Genomic DNA, 14,836 nt, shown 5'->3' with positions numbered 1-14,836 from the left:
CTATCCAACTCCGCTGCCAGCTCCACAGGCTGCTGGCGGATCACAACAATAACATTTTAGGTTCTTGGCTTTCAACAGATTGACCCATAGACTAAAATAATAAATAAACAAACAAACAAATCCCAATGTAAGGACAACCATGTTGATTCTTGTACCTTCTTTGAGATGAAAATATTTATATTTTTATTCTTGCCACATGAAGGTGGTTGTAAGGTACTGAACTTTTGGTTCTTGCATTAGAAGGTATTGATGGGGTAGAGCACCTCAAACCTATATTTCGACCCCCGTACTGCCCAGGTGAGAGAGGGATTTGGTGGGGATGGTGTAACATCATGTTGGGAGGGCCAGCTGGTGACCTGTGTGGTGGCACATCGTTTAGAATGCAGTCCTGCAGGCTCATTTAGAATGCAGTCCTGCAGTCAGCAGTTCAATTCTCACTGGCTCAAGGTTGACTCAGCCTTCCATTCTTCCAAGATCGGTAAAATGAGGACCCAGATTGTTGGGGGGAGGCAATATGCTGACTCTGTAAACCTCTTAAAGAGAGCTGTAAAGCACTGTGAAGCGGTATATAAGTGTAAATGCTATTGCTATTGTATGTGGTTTGGGGGCATCTGATGATACTGGAAGCTCACATGTGGTCATCCACTGCTTATGGCAGCTGCCAGGTACCACTGAAGGTGCTGGCAAAATGCTCAGCAAGGGCCTGGTTATTTGTGGACCTTGCCTGCAAAATGTTTTTGCTCTTCTCCCTGGGTGGGCCTGGGCTGGGGTTGCTCCATACAATGTCTTCTTGTAGGGCTAACTCTATGGCAGAGCTCCCCACGGAGCTATAGATGGATGCCACCCCATTGGTCTTCTGCAGCATCCTTGGGCAATTGGCTGGTATGCAGAGCCAACCATCGGTATGAGCAGCCATTGGGAGCTTGATCTTCCAGGAACCCATCCAGACCCCTTTTTATACCATCCATTCTTCATTTCCACGACGGATCTCCCTCTGACAAGTTTCCACTCATTGTTTCTTGACTTATCCTCAGGTGCTTTGGAGAGTAAGTTGACTCCCTCATCTCTGTGGCTGCCCCTCCTGTACCAGAAGACATCTCTTAGCCTTTTCATTAGGCTAAAGGTATCTACTTCCCTTAACCATTCATCATATGGTTAGTCTCTAGACCCCCTTATCCTCTTCAGATATAAGGAGTCACAAATCATTGTGAATGCCCCTTTTTCCCAGTTTCAGAATATGCTTTATGACTTGAAGCAACCAGAACTGGAACTAATTCTTTTCCTCTTGGATTGTATCTAAGCATGGTAGTATTGTACTGTTTTCAACCCACTTCCTAATAATTCCAAGTGTGGGAATTCCAGCAGCCGCCTGTATTCACTGGGGGTGAAACTGGGCACGTAAGTCTTTTCATTAAAAAATCCAGTGTGACTTTGAGATTTCCTTTCCTGTTCAGACACTGACAATTCCGTTCCCACTGAGATAGGAGAAGCTTCTGGCACATAACATGCACCATATTATGATTGTTTAAACTGAGCTGCACTTGAGATTGTTTCAACTTTGATTGTAAACCATTCTGAGATTTTAATGAAAAGCAGAATACAAAATACCCATTGAACTGCACTTGCCATTTCTGAAGCCTGTTAACAGTCGAGAGAAGCTTTTGGGGCCCTTGAATTTTGCCAGATTGATAACCTATCACACCCCACAGAAGTGGATTCCTCGCTGCAGAGTTCCAACGTTCAAACGCACACTTGGGTCTTGCTGGGTTTGAGGGAAAGGGGGTTTCTGATAAGGCATTTCGCAACCTTAGTAACTTTAAGACATGTGGACAGCAAGCTGCCTGGGGAATTCTGGGAGTTAAAGTCCACATATCCTAAAGTTGCCAAGATTGGGAAACATTGCTAAAATCCTTTGAAAATAATCAAAGTAGCACTTGAGTGAACCCAGCATGTTGTTGTTCCAAATTAAAGCAGGCTGGTATTTGAAAGGCTCCTGCAGAAACCTGCGGTAACTGCAACTGTTTCTAAGAGTTGTGTTAACTTTGAGTGGATTCCTTGAAAAAAATTCAAGCACTGTGGAAGTTTAGAAAACAATTAATCATTGTAATGAGTAGCAGAAAGGGCCTAGACTCACATCAGAGCCATAGCCTATGTTATATTTCTCAAAGCAAACCCCGGTTTATATTTTCCTTCTATTCCTTAGCACTCCTATTTTGGCCGTCCACTGTTTGGTGATCACCAGCTGCACCCGCTGACGAGAGTCCCATCCTCCTCCTCCTCCTCCAATGTTTATCTAATCTTTTATTATGACTTCAAAGCGGGTTGATTACATTTCAGTTTTAATTAGTACAGTATCCCAGAGGGGAAAAAGACAGAGTATACATCATATAGCAAAAAGCCTCAGAGACATCTGAAAAGGAATAACAAACTTCATATATTTCCTTCTTTCTTCTCCACTCTAAGATGTCAGCGTGAAGTTGGCTAGAAGACAGCAGGAGTTTTTTGCCTGCATCCAAGAGTTGAAAAGCAAAAGAGAATCAAACAGGAGCCTCAATTCCAAGGGCCCAGACTCTGTTTGTGGCCTCCAGCAAGTCCGGGCAAGTTAAAGGCAAGCGGGGGGGGGGAGATGGTTTCCTGGTGGGGGGGATAGAAGATGCAGGAACCAGAGGCTTTGCTCACATTCTGCTTCGCAAATCAGTTTCTGTGGTCCTCTGGTGGCATTTCTCAGGCCGTTCCTCCCACGGGACATGTGGCATCACATGAAATCACATCTCAGGTGCAAAAATACTGAAAGGGATGAAAAGAGAAGCTGGTGAATTTATTTATTTATTATTTATTAATTAATTCAATTTGTATGCCGCCCCTCTCCGAAGACTCAGAGCGGCTCACAATGCATTTAAAATCATTATAAAAAACATTATAAAAAACACCCCACATCTAAGAAAGAATTTTTGTCAAGCTGTTGCAGCCATCATTAAACATTAAAACTCATTCACACCATTAAAACTCATTCACACCATTCATGGCCGGATCTCGCCAGATCGCAACAGCGAGCCAGGTCTTCACCGCTTTTCGGAAGGCCAATAGGGTGGGGGATGGTCCGGACCTCAGGGGGTAGCTGATTCCAGAGAGCTGGGGCAGCCACAGAGAAGGCCCTCCCCTGCGGGCCCACCAGCCAGCATTGTTTAGCTGATGGGACCCTGAGGAGACCAACTCTGTGGGATCTTACCGGTCGCTGGGAACTATGCGGCAGAAGGCGGTCTCGAAGATACCCTGGCCCTGAGCCATGTAGGGCTTTAAAGGTAATAACCAACACCTTGAATTGTGCCTGGAGACCAATAGGGAGCCAGTGCAGCTCGCAGAGAATTGGTGTAATGTGGGTGTACCTAGGTGCACCCACGACAGCTCTCGCGGCTGCGTTCTGGACCAACTGTAGTCTCCAAACACTTTTCAAGGGTAGCCCCATGTAGAGCGTGTTGCAATAATCTAACGGTGAGGTGACAAGGGCATGAGTGACTGTGACTGTGTGTCTTCGCAGCTGTTTGCATCTCACCAAAGGAATGCTCTTCCTTGTTTTGGTCTCTTCCTGGGGAGGGGCAAAAAAGTCAGGAAGGAGGCTAAGAGCAGTCACTCAAACCCTTTCCTCACAAACATCACACCCCACATCTAAGAAAGAATTTTTGTCAAGCTGTTGCAGCCATCTTCAGCTTTTTAAAACTTCCCCTGCAGATGCCCCAAATTTCCTGTATTGATAAAAACTTTTTAAACTTTTCCTTTCCAGAATGGAGCTCAACATTACAATAAATTATTGCAAAAATGGCAGCCTTGTGACACATCCATCACCAATCAGTGAGGTGTTATTGAAAACTCTCTCTTGTTATAGGAGCAGCCATCTCTCGCCCATGAAAGAGGAGAGTCACTGCATTCACAATGCATCAGACTAAAACAGGAGGCCCATTTCTGAACCGTGGTTCATTTCACATGGCATCCTAAATCTGCTTAACCAAACATGAGACATGTTAGTGGAACTTTGATTTTCTTCCTAGTGTTTTCCTGCAAGTGCAGAGTCTGCTTTTGTTTTGGTTCCATCGGTTGCGACAAGAACTGACCAACTGGCTTGTTGTCCAAGCTGGACTTTACGGGATTGTCCAGCTTTCACGCCTAAGGTGGAACCAGAATTCGTGGTCTGCGGGTTCCTAGCCTGGTATCTTAATCAGGAAACCAAACAGCCTATGTTCTATCCAAGCAAACTGTGCAATGCCTTGAGAAGAGGGTCTGCTCCCCAAAACAGGCTGCAGGAAACCCACTTAGTGGTGAATGTAGTGAATGAAGGTCAGGTCAAGGCCCAAAGGGGCAACTGGGACAGCAACCGAGGGGGGTTGAGCCTGCAGCTCTTCTAGAGGGCTCAGCTGGGCTGTCCCATGGTGGGACTCCAGCTCCCAGAATCCCCAGCCTGCAGTCTTCGTTTTGAAGGGAGGCTCCCCGCTCGGCCAGGAGGGCACCCGGCTGCCCCAAACAGGCTCCTTAAATCTCCTCCGGACCTCCGGCCGCCCCCCCCTTCGCCCAAGCGCCCCGACGCTGCGGAGGAACTGCGTAGCTTTTGCGCAAGGGAGGTAAGGGGGCTCCTCGCCCCTCCCCGATTTCTCTCCCTCCGCAAACGGGGGAGGGAGGAAGTTACTTTTCCCTCGATGGGGGGAGGAAAGGGAGGCGGCCGCATCCAGCCACCGTCTTGGCGGAGCTTTCGGAAGCGGAGGCCGGTTTGCGCGGCTTCATTTCCAGCCCCGCCGCCTCCCCCCCCCTCGGGGCAGGCAAAGGGGCAGAAGGCGCGCCTGGGGAAGCGCGGAGTGGGAGCAGCCCTCGAGTCCGGCCACGGCCAGCCCGCCCCGCCTCTCGGAGGCTCTTGGCCCGCCGCCGGTTCGACTCTCTCGCCCGCCGCCGCCCGCATCGATTGGCGAGCCACCCGCGGGAAGTCGCCGGGAGTCCGCTTGCTCGGCTGCCTTTCCGTCGCTTTCAGCCGCCAGGAGCGGAACTCGACGGCGGGTGGCCAGAGGCGGGAGTGGTCCCACCGGAGCGCTTCGCCTCGCCTCGCCTCTCCCGCCGCCCCAGGACGCCTCGACGGCTCCAAGCCCGGCATCCCCGGGACCCCCCCACGAGGCTCCCGCTTGCCGCGGCGGCCGGGACCTTTTCCCGGCAGAGCCGCCGCCGCCGCCCGCCATGCCTGGCCGTTACCTGTCGGGCGGCGGCTCCCGCGGTCCGTCGGGCGGCGTCTGCTTCCGCAGGGCCCGCTGGAGGGCCAGTCCGGCCCAGGCGCCCTCGGGCGGAAGGCAAGGCGGCCTCTCCAGCGGCTCGCGGCCCCAGCGGCTGGCGGGGCGGGGCGGGTCCGGCCAGGGCTGCAGGTGCGGCCGCAGCCACCGCGGGGCCGCGTCGGGCGAGGAGCTGCCGCGGGGGTCCGGCCCGGCCTCCTCCCGGCGCCACAGGTAGGGAGAGCGGCGGACGCCCATCAGCAGCCCCGACGCCCGGCCCACCGTGTGGTAGCGCGGGCTGGCCACGTGCTTGTACCAGGCGCCGGCCGGGCCCGGGAGCAGCAGCGGCAGCAGCAACAGCAGGAGCCCGCCCAGCCTTCCGTGCCCCGACGCCATGCGGCAGCCGAGCCCCGCGCCAGACCCGCCGCTCGCACCCGCAGCCGCCCAGCCAGCCGACCTGCCCCCGCCGCGCCCGCCCGCCCGGGATATAAGCCCGGCGGGGGGAGGGGGCGGAGGCGGCGCGGGCCCGGCTCGCCCGGCTCCACCCTTTTCCCGACGGGGGGAGCAGAGCCGGAGCGCCGCCGCAGCGCCCCCCCCGCCTCTCTCCCCCGGGACGGGCCCTCCCGCCGCCCGCGCCTGCAAGCCGCGCCAGGCGGTGGGCGGCTCCTCCGGAAGGGCCGTCGGGGCAGCGCTCGGCCCGCAAGGAGATGCCCCCTCGGCGGTCTGGGCCCGCGGAGCTCAGGACGGCTTTCTTTCCACTTTTTCTTTCCACTTGGTTCGCCGTTGCCTCCCGCGGCCGCATCTGCCAGGAGCCACCTTCACGTGGGGTTAGCGGGAAAGAGGGAGACTCGGCGGCTCCTTCCGCCCCGTCGCTTCTGGCGGCCAAGAGGCGACGCTGCCCTGCTCTTCCCCTTCCTTTCCGATGCAGCGCCTCGCCTGCTGGCCTCTGCAAGCCGTGGCCGCCGCCAGATTAAGAAAACCCGAAGGCCGCTCCACAACCCCCTGAAGTACAAGGCCCCCGATCCACTTTAGCCCGGCTCGCTTGTCTGAGAACCCAGCTGCGGAGGTTTTGGTTTGTGGCTGAGGTCACCAGCAGCTGGGCTCCTGGCCCTGTTTAGTCCAGGTACAAACGGACAGCCAGCGTTTCTCGGCCCTGGCACAACTCTAAGACAGGTGGAGGTGTGGCTGGGGAATTCTGGGAGGGGAAGGCCGCCTGCCTGATAGTTGCCAAGACTGGGGAACATTCCTTCGTGAAGTGCCCACCCCACAGGGGTGTTACCCACCTTGGTAATCCAGTTTGGATTGCAGCATTTGCGCTTCTTTCACTGAAGAGGCCGCTGAAAGAAGCATAACCATACATAGCCTAAGCCCCTTGCTGGATCAGGACCCAGAGGTCCTGGCTCCATTCCCTGATTTCTAAGAGCTTTCAGCATTTTACAGCAAAGGAGATAAAGTGGCGAAGGCACCAGGCTAGAAAACAGGAGCCGGAGAGTTCTAGTTTCACCTTAGAGATGAAAGCCAGCTGGGTGACTTTGGGCCAGTCGGTCTCTCTCTCTCAGCCTAACTCGCCTCATAGAAAAATAGGTATGTTCACCGCCTTGAGTTATTTCTATCAATAATAAAGGCAGGATATAAATATAGATGAATGGATAAATAAAGATGAAAGTGATACTTTGTCTTTTTTACGACCTACAGTAGGTGAACAACTTCTGAATAAGAAGAGTCCATTTAGCTTTTATAACTCTTGATAGTTCTCTTCCCCCTCGCCCAGCAAATGTGCCTTGCCCTGTTTTGAGCCATGGAAGCTCTCACAGTGGAGAGCGATCTGCAAACCTCCACGCACCAACTACGATTTGTATGTAAAAACAATCGAGGTTTCCTTTGAATTCTGCTTCACCGCCAGTGACTTGAAGGAGACAATTTTCTTGCCAGGATGTCTGCAGGGAGAATGAAGGTGGAGGTCCAAACTAAACAATGTCCCCCTTTAGCGTGTGTAACACATGTAACACACATTGGTTTCGTGTGTGCATAATTTATTCAATTCAATTTATAATGTCATATACTATAAGAAAAATAGGTCAGGCTTCAGTCACAAGGTCATGACCATTGTCACACACACACACACCATCCCTGCAATAATATGCAAGTGATTTACTACTTCTTGTCCAGAATATTTGTTTTGACTTCCCATCCAGCTGTCAGCCAGACCAAAACCAGAGCAAGAAGTCTCACAGGCAGATACTGGAGATCACAGCTCTTGATAAGACAAGTTTTATTGCAGCAGCTAGAAAAGACACTAATGGAAACCATTTATTACCAACTGCAAGACCCAGGCTGTCTCTCCCTTCCTCTCTTTGGCCCCAGGTTCAGCCCCACTGGGCTCTCTGCTTTCCCTGCTCCTGCAGCACCCAGAGGTTGCCGCCTCCTTGTAAGGAAGCAGCCTTAGAGCTGGTAAAGCAAAACCCCGCAAGAATATCTTTCCCAGGCAGAGGGAAGCAGATTAGTTGTAATAAAAATATGAGGCCACAATGGAAAAACAATCTAGCGACTGTTGTGTTTCACAACACAGCACAAGCTGTATTTATGACAATCTGTGTTCAGATTCCCTGATCTTCTCAACTATTCTGTGTAAAGAGCTGGAGGCAAATCTCTTTGGCGCAGGAAACAGGTGTCCGTCTGCTTGTCCTCTGTGAATGGGGCTTATCCAGGGCCACTTTTATGCTGTTGAGAGAACTTTGTGATCACCCCATCCCAGTCTGCCTTTGCAACCTCCCCTGTAAGTACTGATCGTACCTGACTATTTTTGGCTTCTGTGTCTAGAGGAGGCTGCTCAGGTGCTAATACCGAAGCCCAGAGAGAAAAAGGCCTCTCTAATTTTGGAAACCTCTTTTCCCCAAGACCCCAACCCCTTGCATCTTAGCTTTTCTTCATAGCAGAAATATTCTGACCTCTGAAATTTCAGTGCTCATCCATGACAGGGGTGCACGTCATCTTCCTTCTTCCTTAGAAGGGGGAGAGGAAGAGGCAGGATGAGAACAAATGGCTGATCCCAGAGAGACAGCCCAGTTCTGAACCAAGAGGGAAGGGAAAGAAGCAGCTCAGGGTGAACAGCAGCTGTAGTTTTGACAACAAGGCACTAATTAATTTAATTCTGTCCTGCTCTTCCTCATCCAGGAGCCCCAACTCAGTTCCATCACTCTGGGGCACTGGTGTGTGGGTGAACTGAGGCCCTGCTTGTAGTATCCCAAGAGAGGGAAGGGGTGAGTTGCCTCATCCTCTCCCCTTCCCCACAACTGCCTTCACTCCAGCTTCATCCTCCTCTCCTGTTGCCTTGTGGCTGCATTCTTGCCAGAAGGATCACCTGGAGGGGGCCAGGAGCAACCCAGAGAGGAAACCATGTTCATCCATGGGTTTCTCGAGAGCCAGGATTGCACTTCCTAGGAGCCCCTTCTCACTTGGTTCGCCAGGATTGGAAAAGACTTTGCTGACTGGGCTGCACTAAACATCCCCAGGGAACAGAGCCAGGCTGGAAGTGGCTGGGCTGAGCTTGCCAGGGCTTTCCAGGCTCTGGGCCTGGAGTTGCGCCTGGGTTGAAACTTGCTTTACATCCACAAATGACAGGAAACCAGGCTGCCAGTGTTCAGCAAGCCTATCACAAAATTAAGTGGTGCAGTCCGATGGTTGAGGGTATCTGGTTGCAGACCCAAGTCCCCTGCGCTCAGGCCTTGCAGAGCTTAACAAAAGAAAAGCTGAAAGCAAAAAAAAAAGAAGAAGAAGAATGGATTGAAGGGAAACTGAACATTCTGAAGTGCAAACCCAGCCCAACAATGACTAGACCAATCCAGCCAAAGTTCAGCTCTGTATTTGCCCACGCCAACAGACGGAGTCTTGCAGTCTAAACCTCTCAGATTTACTCTCAAAGACTATAGAACAGAGCTGGGCGTTTTATGATCCGTGAGCTGTATGCGGCCCCCGGGTAGTCCCAGTCCTGCCTGCAGCGTCAGCAGCATTGTGGGGGGCAGGGCCAGCACACAGAGGGGTGTGTGTGTGTGCAATGGCAGTCCTCTACAACAGTCCCAGTTTCTCATAGGGCCCCTTGGGAAAATTAATTGCTCACCCCTGTTGCATAGGGCAAGGTTATTTTAGCTCACTTCCTATGCTTTGAAAAAGAAAATCTGTAACTTTTTCTGTAGGGCAATGAGAATTCAATTTGAGTTGTTTTTTTAATCTGGCAGCCTTAATTTATCTCAATAATAAAATTATAAGGTGTGAGTCAGTGGCTTTTTCTATTGATCAATATGGCAGAATTTTTCTTCTTTCATCTGTTACGTGTGAGTCAGGAGTATAATAGGTCCAGTTGGTCTTGATTTGGAAAGGAGGGAGAGTCCTGAAAGGATCTAGGTGTCTTCCAAGGGGCCTTTGCCCCCTTCCTTCGCATGAGCTATTCTCCATGTCCTTTCAGTTGATCTGTACAAGCACCAAGAGATACGCTGTCAGCTTTACAAGGGAGAGAGACAGGAAACCTGACCTGGTGAGCTAATTCTACTTGATCCTAAAGCTACGTTGAGAGAATCTTGCAGGTCTAAAAGTACCTTCTCCCTCGTCTCCTTTACAGTCCAGGATACTAGGAAGGGTCCCTTTTGAGCTGTTGCCAATCTCTGGGCTCTGCTGTCTTTTCTCTGACCATTCCCTTGGCTGGCAGTGTCTCTTTGCCTAGTCTACAAGGTCTTTCCTGCATATTATTACCCATGTAAAACTTTTAGTCATTCCGCCCATTTTGTAGGAAAAAAAAGGTTCTTGATTTGCAGTATTTTTTGCCAATGAAGAAATTGTCTTAACAATTGTGTGAGTGTGTGATTGACTTGCACACTGGAGAAAAGTTTTTAAAAGGATCTCCCTTGGTGGGAAATGATAGCCTCCCCTCCAAAATAAGCAATTCAGAAATGTAGGCTTTTGCTGAACAGCAGTATGCATTTTCAAAAGCAAACACTAAAAAGGAAAAACAGAAATTTATAATATTTCAAGACATTTCTAAACATTATAAAAATTTGTCCTGGCAGCATATATTAATTTAGTTCTTCATTGGAATATGTTCATGTACCAAGAAAGCCACATGCCCACTGACACCACAGCCTAGAAGACAACCCAACGTTGTTATGCCAACCCTACGGTTCACTCTTATTATTCTATTTGAGGAGTCCTTGGTGCTCCCTGAGCTTGCTTGTTTTCTTGCAGACGTTTCATTAGCCTAACTAGGTAAACTTCATCAGTGCTAGTAAGGAGTGCTGTTTGCTCTCAGTTTATATTCTGGGCTCTTGCCTGTCTGTGTGGGTGGGGGCTTCTTAGAGATTCTTTGATTGGGCTGTTTACTGATGGCTCTTTGGTTGTTTCTTTTTTTTCTTTTTATAAAGTTTTTGTTAATTAAAAATTACAAACAAACATAGATACAACAATACAACATACAAAACAAATAAACATAAACCGAGTCTTACGACTTCCTTTTTAAAGCTATCACATTGGTAGACTGTTTTTATATACTTATCTATCTATCTATCTATCTATCTATCTATCTATCTATATTTAATTTGATTTATATGCCGCCCTTCTCTGGAAACTCAGGGCAGCTTACAATGTGCTAAGCAATATATCTATATATTTACATATAAGACAATATGATAGACTCCATATTTAATTTGTTATGTTCCTTAGTTGGTACTCAATTTTTGTCTCTAGTTTGACCCCTCTTTTGTGTCCCTATGTTTATATTCCTTTCTTTTTCTCTAACCAGTTATACCATTTTTGCTATACTAAATAATAGTCTGTATCGTCTTTTTCTTGTAATTCTTTTGTAAGTCTATTCATTTCTGCACATTCCATAATTTTGATGATTATTTTGTTTTCCGTTGGTATGTCTTCATGTTTCCAGTTTTGAGTGAAGCGTATGCGTGCTGCAGTTAGTATGTGGATAATTAGATATTTTATTTCTTTCTTGTAATGGCCTGTAATTATTCCTAGTAGAAAGATTTCCGGTTTCATTTCCAATTTCTGATTTGTGATTTCTTCTATTTGTGTCCTTATTTCCTGCCAATATTGTTTCGCCTTTCGACATGACCACCACATACTGTATTATAGTAAGTTCCTTTTTGTGATTTACACTTCCAACACATTGGGGAGGTATTCGGAAACATTTTTGCTAGGTGCACCGGGGGGAGGTGCCACCGGTAGAACATTTTATACAAGTTTTCTTTGTAGGGTATAGACATCGTTAATTTATAATTTACATTCCATAATTTTTCCCATTTGTCCAATTCGATGCTATACCCAAAATTTTTCACCCAAATTATCATATTTTCTTTGACCACTTCTTCTTCTAATTTATATCTTAATAAATAATTATATATTTTAGTTATCATTTTCTCATCCGTTCCTTGTAAAATTTTGTCTAATTCATATGGCTCTTTTTGGTATCCAAATTGCACCAGGTCTGTCTTGTACCTGGATTCTATCTAAATATGGCCACCAGCCAAGCTCTTTGGTTGTTTCTTGATTGGGGTGTTGCTTACTTGATCGTTGGTCTGAAGTTAACCTTGCAGTTAATCTATGCTGATCTGGGTGCTGATCACTGGTGGAGAGGTGCTGGAGTCCTTTTCTCTTTTGGGCTGGTTGATTGTCTCTTTTGCATAGTGAATAGATATTGTTAATGTCTATGTGTCTGTTGATGGCTGATTTTCAGATTACCAGGCTTCTAGAAATTTTCTGACATTTTTGGATTTGGCCTGGTCTAGGATCGTCACATTTTCCCAATTGAAACTATGGTTAAATCTGTCTATATGTTGTGAAATTAAAGAATTTTCATCATGCCTTCTGACTGCCAGTTGGTGTTCATGGATGCATTCTGGCTGCCAGTCTTTTGGTTTGTTTAGACCCAGCAGCCCTAGAAGAAAAAACAGGAGTCATCTACAACATACAATGTAAGGACTGCCACAACCAGTGTGTAGGATAAACAGGCAGAAGGCTGGCAGAACACATCCATAAACACCAATTTGCAGTCAGAAGGCATGATGAAAATTATTGGGAAATTGGCAGTTAAGAAGCAAAAAAGAAAATTGTTGGGGAACAGTGTTGGGAGAGCAACAGTGGCATCTGCAGGGAATGGCTTTACAGGAAGGGTACGGGGAGGCAGAACAGACGGAAGCTCATATGATTTTCACCTTGCTGGTCAACCCCCCTTTCCATCACTAACAGGATTGTGTTGCTTGACGCACTCTAGGAACATTGAGAGTGTCGAGTACAGTCGGAGGCAGAATCTGACAGAGGTTTCAGAACCTTGGATAGTTCCAAACAGCAATTGCTTGAAAAGGCCTGGAAACTCCCAAGAGGTCCCATCATCCCCAAATACACCTTTTGACCTCATTGAATTTGCCCATCTGAAGTACTTGCAAGCGTAAGGGGGGGCCTCAATGGATGCTGAGCCTGACGGAGAATTTTTTTTTTCCAGACAGGCAGCTGCCTCACAGCTTATTGGCAAACATTGGCTTACCTAGTGGCACAGTTCAGGATGCTAGGAGGAGGCCAGACCCCACCCTGCTTTATAATTTGCCGGGTGGGATGGTGGTGTCTATTTCTTTGCCCAGGGTGCAAAGAAATAGACACCCATAAGGGGGCCAAGGAAGGTGGGACTTCCAAGTACTGCTGCAATATGCATTTCTTTGCCAGCTACATTTTGCCAGCATTCACAGCTTTAAGCCAGAGGTGAGGAACCTGCAACCCTCAGGATGTTGCTGGATTGCATCTTCTCACAGTCCCAATCAGTTCACAGAAGGATGAGAGATGCCAAGAGCTCTGATTCTGGGACCCTGGAATGATAAACTCCTTGTCTCATTGAAAGTCTCTTCCTGCCCCTCACTAAGAATAGAAGGGAAGGGAAGGGAAGGGAAGGGAAGAGTTGGAAGGGACCTTGGAGGTCTTCTAGTCCAGCCTCCTGCTCAAGCAGGAGAACCTATACCTGTGATGGTGAACCTATGGCATGCGTGCCAGAGGTGGCACACAGAGCCCTCTCTGTGGCCACACGCGCTGTCGCCAGCTGCTATTCTGGTTTCTGGTGCACACATGTGTGCCGGCCAGCTGGTCTTTGAGTTTTCGGTGCACGCATGCATGTTCCGGTTTAGCCACTCGGTGCCAAAAAGGTTCACTATCACTGACCTATACAATCTCAGACAAATGACTGTCCAGTCTCTTCTTAAAAACCACAGGAACATTTCTTCCTATTTTTTATTTATTTTTCACTCTCCTCTGCTATGATTCCTGCTTTGAAATACAATGTTCCTCCAAGCCAACATAGTCATCATATCTGGGGTGGGTAATCCTGGTAAGACTGTTGTCCATCAACAAGGAGATGTTATCGACTTCCTTCCATCATTCTTTCAGAAAAAATTGTCTTACATTAGCAGTCACAGAGAAGTCTCCTTTATAAGTCTTTCAGGCAATGGCTTTATTTGTGAGAGGTGGCTATCTTTTTCAGCTTTTTAAAATTCTTGCACATGTGAATTGCAATATTCATATTGGTGTGTCGATAAAATGAAACACATTTTAATGGACTGTATTTTATTTCTTAAATGTAAGAAAGCAAACAAATATTTCTGTGATCTGTGAGCGGGCGGTGGGGATGCAGACAAAATCTCTCACAGATCTTGCACAGCTCGGTATGGACAGAGTGGCCATGAGTGGTCGAATTAAGCATATCAAGTCCATCCCAAACAGTCATCTAATGGCACCTTTTCTCTGTGAGACCAGGATGACCTGAGCATGACCCAGAACTGCTGCAACCTGACAGCCACCTACTTCACTTGTGGGTTGTGTGGAGGTCAAAGTGAACCAAAATTGGATCTGATTCCCAGCTAGTTCATGTGTGGGAATTGAAGTGAATATGGCAGATGTAAGAAGAGAGACGAACTAGGCTGTGGCAACCAGACATTAACAGGAGCCTGGTGGCACCTTGACTATCCTTTCGTGACCTTCTACATTGATTGTTAGAAATGGTTCTACCAGACATCTTGGGATTTCTGGCTAGTAATTGATCAGAAAAGCCTAAGAGAAGCCCTTCTTTGGCCAGGTTCTGTGTGGCAGAGCACTGTCCCCGCGTGTCTGCCTGACTCCATCATTCAATATTATTCTTTCTTCCTTCCCCTCCCCCCCGATAGAAAATGCTGGTTCTGTGCTAATTCTCTTGCTAGTCAGAATCGAAGGACGTGGCCACCACTTTAAGACATTTCAGTAGTTTGTGAAATAGTACATCTAACCAATAATATAATGCATCACAAAGCAAAAATAAACTTGATTTCTTTGTGGAGGTGTTTCCAGAGCTGTAGGGAATATTGCAAGACAGTAATCTCAGCAGAATTCTTTATAATAAACACATTTAATTTAAATTACAAGATTCCAAACAAGTGTCTAGTCATCTTGCTTTGTTATTACAAAAAACAACGATATTTTTTTTGGGGGGGAGGGGTCTGGATATGACTCCTATTGTCTTGAATGTAGATGTTCGCAGCTGGTCCCCGAGCAGAATATAATCTTCCTAAATTACACTGTTA

At 48.0% G+C, this 14,836-nt stretch overlaps 1 protein-coding gene across 1 annotated transcript; it reads right to left on the bottom strand.

Moving 5' to 3' along the window:
* Positions 1 to 2,322: 2,322 nt before the first annotated feature.
* NPW (neuropeptide W) lies at positions 2,323 to 5,809 on the bottom strand. Its single transcript, XM_034420719.3, has 2 exons — positions 5,230 to 5,809; positions 2,323 to 2,787 (listed from the first exon to the last, which is right to left on the bottom strand). The coding sequence occupies exons 1-2, from the start codon at positions 5,637 to 5,639 to the stop codon at positions 2,766 to 2,768; spliced, it is 432 nt and encodes a 143-aa protein (XP_034276610.1). The 5' UTR covers positions 5,640 to 5,809; the 3' UTR covers positions 2,323 to 2,765.
* Between the last annotated feature and the right edge of the window lie 9,027 nt (positions 5,810 to 14,836).

The sequence above is a fragment of the Pantherophis guttatus genome, chromosome 14, assembly GCF_059756535.1.
Source record: "Pantherophis guttatus breed Tessera chromosome 14, ASM5975653v1, whole genome shotgun sequence".
Lineage (NCBI taxonomy): Eukaryota > Metazoa > Chordata > Lepidosauria > Squamata > Colubridae > Pantherophis > Pantherophis guttatus.
This window is presented reverse-complemented; position numbering and strand designations above follow the sequence as displayed.

Coding starts and splice junctions, on each gene's coding strand:
- NPW (XM_034420719.3), bottom strand. CDS start 5,639: ATGGCGTCGGGGCACGGAAGGCTGGGCGGGCTCCTGCTGTTGCTGCTG. Junction 2,788..5,229: donor CGGGAGCCGCCGCCCGACAG/GTAACGGCCAGG, acceptor CATCCCTTTCAG/TATTTTTGCACCTGAGATGT.